The sequence below is a fragment of the Erinaceus europaeus genome, chromosome 1, assembly GCF_950295315.1.
Source record: "Erinaceus europaeus chromosome 1, mEriEur2.1, whole genome shotgun sequence".
NCBI classification, from domain to species: Eukaryota; Metazoa; Chordata; class Mammalia; order Eulipotyphla; family Erinaceidae; genus Erinaceus; species Erinaceus europaeus.
In genome coordinates this window covers 5,108,153-5,113,354 of record NC_080162.1, presented here as the reverse complement: position 1 = coordinate 5,113,354, position 5,202 = coordinate 5,108,153, and the positions used below count along the sequence as shown (strand labels likewise).

General features: G+C 48.6%; 1 protein-coding gene across 1 annotated transcript; it reads right to left on the bottom strand.

Annotated features, from left to right (window-relative positions):
* Positions 1 to 425: 425 nt before the first annotated feature.
* Positions 426 to 3,691, bottom strand: DKK1 (dickkopf WNT signaling pathway inhibitor 1). The gene is made up of 4 exons (XM_007520747.3): positions 3,441 to 3,691; positions 2,459 to 2,612; positions 1,241 to 1,387; positions 426 to 1,126 (listed from the first exon to the last, which is right to left on the bottom strand). Exons 1-4 carry the CDS (start codon positions 3,663 to 3,665, stop codon positions 873 to 875), a joined length of 780 nt encoding a protein of 259 aa, XP_007520809.1. The 5' UTR covers positions 3,666 to 3,691; the 3' UTR covers positions 426 to 872.
* Positions 3,692 to 5,202: the final 1,511 nt, after the last annotated feature.

Here is a 5,202-nt window from a genome sequence, read left to right as displayed (position 1 = left end):
CCTTATTATCTCAAGGACTTCACTGGGTACTCCAGACAGAGCAGGCAGTGTCCAAGGGGAACTCTCTTAAAACTGCCAGATACTATTCAATGTTTTTAGAAGTATTCATGTATGAGTCAGTCTCATATCACAGTTACTTCAGGTTACCAGCAGAGGGTACATTTCCTTATAGTTACTCTAAGTCAGTGTCATCTTATGTTTAGATAATCACTTTTCTGATCATCTTGAAACATATCACATTTTTGTATCTTAGGACACACATACACACACATCCTCTGATGCAAAATATATCTATACTTATAACAGTTTGTGATATTATTAAATTTTATTTCAGGTACTATCACAGCTTAGAGATCAATATAGTAGGATCACTGAAAGTTCATGTCAGAAAGTGAGTTAGTTACCTAAAATGTATCATGAAACCATTGTCTTTCCACAAGTTCCTTGCATTCTTGATTCTAGGATTTAAAAGGGGAAGGGCTATGCATTTAAAAGTATAATTCTGTAATTATTTATTTCAATTCATATAAAATATTTATCAGAGTCAAGATAACAATCAATGTGTACAAAATTTACATAGCAAGAATAGACAATGCAGCACCCTTAGAAAAATAATTAATTTTTTTTGCATTTACAGGTAAGTGCCACACTAAAAATTTTACATACAACACAGTAATTTACTGCAATCAATGACAGAGGAGTTCCATAAAGAAACAAAGCTCTTACACTCCAGATTCTCAGACGGTATTATTGGAATGCTTAACTGTAGCCACAGAATTTGTACATCCTGAAAGATTGAGCTGACAAAAGTCACAGAAGGTTTTCATAGCATATATTATATAAAAGGAGTCCACTGCCTTCGGACAGTTAGCTTAGTGTCTCTGACAGGTATGAAGCCTAGAAGAGTTACTGGCTTCATGCTGATCTTTCTGGACCCGGCAAGATAGACCTTCTCCACAGTAACAACGCTGGAATATCTCCAGCCCATGAGAGCCTTTCCGTCTGTGTTTGGTGCACACTTGACCTTCTTTGAGAACAGGCTTGCAGATCTTGGACCAGAAATGCCTAGCACAGCACAAGCCTGTAGCACAATCTGATGACCGGAGACAGACAGAACCTTCTTGTCCTAGGAAGGAAGGGGAAAAAAGAAAGAAAGAAAACATTCCAAGATCATTGAGAAGTTGATGTTATTTCATTATGATCATCCAATAGAGAATACATGGTAAACCCATGGACCCACCTTTGGTAGGAAACATTTGTGAAGACAGAGTAGTTCTTCGGGAATACCCATCCGATGCGCCGCGATCATTACCGAAGGTTTCAATGATGGTGTCCTCAACCTCCCCTCGATGGAAGTGATTATGCTCCTCTGAAGGCATGCATATTCCTGAGGAAACAGGCAAGAATGATTCACTCCCAGGCTGAAGTGTGTTTCCACTAACTGCTGCAATAGTGGCAGTCTGTTATGCTTGAACCAACTGGAGGTACTGCCTGGCTGTGACTTTTAAATGCAAGCCAAACTTTCTCCTCACCAAAGCTCATGTCAAGCTCCACAGCTGGAGAGAGGCATCAGTGTGTATGCTTGGCATTTTAGGTAAAATCTCTGCTGTAGCTATTGAAAAATATCTCCCCAACGCCCAACCCCCAGAAACCTGGGGCGGTAGCAGTGCGATTTTAGTGTGTTTTACTATCACTCTTAATGTAAGCATAAGAAAATCAGTTAAGATTGTTTTTTTATGCCTGTGGTATTAGGCGGGTCCTGTCACTCAAGCAAATGCAATACCAGCTGTCCAGAAGGTTACAGCCTCTTCTACCAGTTACTTTACTGTATAATCTTTATATTATAGACAGTAAGTGACTTCCACAGTGTAACTGAGTCCCAGAAAGGGAGGGTCACCACCCTTATTTATTTCTAGAGATCCTCTTGATTGGCAGACATTAATTTTTAGTTAGTATGTAGATGGGGACTGGAATACTTCCCTTTAAAAGAGCGACAGTTGGAGATGGGGGGGGTGGAGTGACCCTGAAAAGGCTCCTGGTTCTCCCTTAAGAATCACAGATAACCACTGTGTGTATGGGGAGGTCTGGAGGGGCAGTGCTAAAAACACAAAAGCATCAGTGCTGGAGAAAGCAGAGAAAAAGAAGGAGAAGGAGGAAGTGTGGCTGTCTTATTTTCCTTAGTCTCTGTATAACTCTATCTCTCCTCCCATCTTGTTTAATTGGTGTGAAAGTTCTCACAGATATTTAGAAAAGTGTCCACGGGAGGCAGGGGCAAACCATCCTAGCAAATCCTTGAGAGAAAGGAGGTCCTAGGCTTGCAAGCTTCCCTGGGACAGAACTAACTAGCAAGGAAGATGTTTCCGGGGAATTTCTCTCCTGCTAATGACCTGAGGCAGTAGGCTTGGCAGTAGTTCAAATTCAGCAAGTTCTGAGTGTAAGAGAAAGCCTCTGGACTTACCGTTATTACAGTAATTCCCAGGACAGCACATAGCATGGCGCATGCAGCGTTTTCGGCGTTTCCTGCAGGCCAGGCAGATGTGGGGGCCTCCGCGGGCAGGGCTGGAGCAGTACTCCTCTGAGCCGCACTCCTCATCCTCCGTGCAGGGGTAGGGCTGTGAGGGCAAGCAGGACAGGGACTTAGGCTTGCCTCTTTCTCTCCCTCTCCCTCTCATCTCCATCTCCCTCTCACTCACTCTCTCTCTCATCAGAGCCCTGGTCAGCTCTGGTTGATGGCGGTGCAGGAGACTGAATCTGGGACTTTGGACCTCAGGCATGAGTCTCTTGCATCACCAAGATGTTATCTCCAACACTCCCCAGTGCCCGCCCGCTCTATCTCCATCTCTCTCTCTCTCTCTCTCTCTCTCTCTCTCTCCTTTCTTTTTCTTTCTTTACCAGGGCACTGTTAGGCTCTGGTTGCTGGTGGTGCAAGGGGATTGAATCTGGGACTTTGGAGCCTCAGGCATTAAAGTCTCTTTGCATAATGATCTGCTATCTAGCCGCCCCACCCCCGCGCCCCCAATGCGGTGTCTTTTCTCTTCTCTTTTTCTACCAGTGCATTGCTCAGTGCTGGTCGATGATACAGGGGGTTGAACCCTGCGTGCTCAGAGCCTCAGGCATGAGAGTCTCTTGGCATCAGTGCGATGCTATCTCCCTTCACCCCCAATGCAGTTTCTCTCGCCTTGCCTTGCTTCTTCCTTTCTTCCACTCTTTTCTTCTTTCCCCCCTGCACAGCTCAGCTCAGGCTGATAGTGGTGCAGGTGAAGCCTCAGGCACAGAGTCTCTCTGCCTTACTGGGATGCTGTCCACCCCCACACCCCCAGCGCAGTCTCTCAGAGGCTCTGCAAACCTCGCCCCTCACCATTCGGCACCTTGCCACCCCCGCCCCCACCGCGGGTGACCCCCGTGGAGTCCCCGGTGCCGACAGCCCGGGCCCTGCTCACCTGGTAGTTGTCCACGGCCTGGTACTTGTTCCCTCCCTCGTACAGGACTCCGGGCGCGGCGCTGGCGGCTCCGCCCAGCGGCGGGGGCAGGTTCTTGATGGCATTGGAATTGACCAGCACCGAGTTCAGTATCGCGCTGGCGCGCCCCGGAGGGTGGGCGCACAGGGCGGCCGCACACAGGGTGAGTAGCACCCGGGCAGCCCCCCCTGCACCCAGAGCCATCATCTCCCAAGTTCTCAAAGGTGCAGAAGGAGAGGAGAAAGAGAGAGAGAGAGAGAGAGAGAGAGAGAGAGAGAGAGAGAGAGAGAGAGAGAGAGAGGGAGAGGGAGAGGGAGAGGGAGAGGGAGAGGGAGAGGGAGAGAGAGAGAGATGTCTGTGTCTGGGAAGCCCTTTCGGTGCTCTGCAGACCTGAGAGTTCAGAGCCTCCAGGGCCAGGTCCTGCCTCTGAGCTGGGAGCTCTGGGCCGCCAGCGCCACCTCCTTGGCTCTTATACCCTGAGCCCCGGCATCCCGGCCCCTGCGGGGTGAGATTACAAAGCCCGGGCTGGGATTTCAAAGCATGAGGAGGGGCTGGAGGAAAGGAGTGCACTAGGAGGAGGGGTGGAGGGGTGGAGGGAGGAGGCTGGTTTTGACACTCTGTCCTCCCTCCCTCTCCCCTCCCCTCCTAGCTCCGTCTGTCTGCTCGGTCCATCCTTCTGGCCCCACTCACCATCCCGGTGACAGGGAACCCTGAGCATAGCCTCAGATGACTTTAACACAAATGTAGGCAGAAAAAGGAATTGAAGCCAGACCTGTCACCTTCTGCACCCCAGAAAGAATGTGGGGGCATATTCCCAGAGGGATAAAGAATAGGGAAGCTTCCAGTGGAGGTGATGGGATGCCGAGTTCTGATGGTGGTGGTGAGGGGTGGGGGTGGGCTGCAGGGAGCTGTGTGGAATTGTACCCGTGTTATTTTATAATCTTGTTAACCATTATTAATTCACTAATAAATAACTAAAGAGTAATTGACGAAACTCCAATCACCTTGCCAGGCAATCGAGATTGGAACTGCTCCCTGGTCCTTCTCAGCACCTTGTGCAGGCTGAGAACATCCCAGAGATACGTCTAAAAGTAGTAGATCCACAACTGTAGGCTTCTATGACAAATGCTCGGGGAGGCGACCCAGGGGCGAGTGCAAGGGGGTGCTTAACTGACCTTTTAAGAGTCACCATTTCTGCAGGTTTGGGGTGAGGTACTTTTCAAGCCTCTTCAGACACACAACCATCCCCTACACTACCCCCCCAACCATGTGCAAAGAGGAAGAAATTTACACATCAAGAGATAAGAAAGAGGGAAAGAAGAACTCATTCTCCTTGTTGATGGGAAGTTTAGAGAGGAAGGCGAGAGACTGGAGTTTGGAAATTAGATCAGGGCTGGATGGGAGAGGGAAGCAAGCCCATCACCTAACTAGTTCACGTCTTTTCTTTGAATCTGAGCAGCCACTGCAGTAGATGAACTTGATTCGACAGACGGGAGATCAAAGTGGCCAGAGCAAAAGCAGACAGGGTCCAGCAGCCGGGTCAGTGGTCTCTCCCTGGCCCCCCCTTCTCAGTGGTGGGTGAACTCTGGCAGATAAGAAGCCCTTCTGGCTTAGTGCCTGACTTCCTCATTAGTATTTCCTATCACAGAGCTTGAAGACACTTGTGTTTGATCCCCAATAAGACAGTTCTCAAGACCTGAAAATACTCTTTCTAGAGAGATAAGAGACAAGCTTGGGGGAAAGG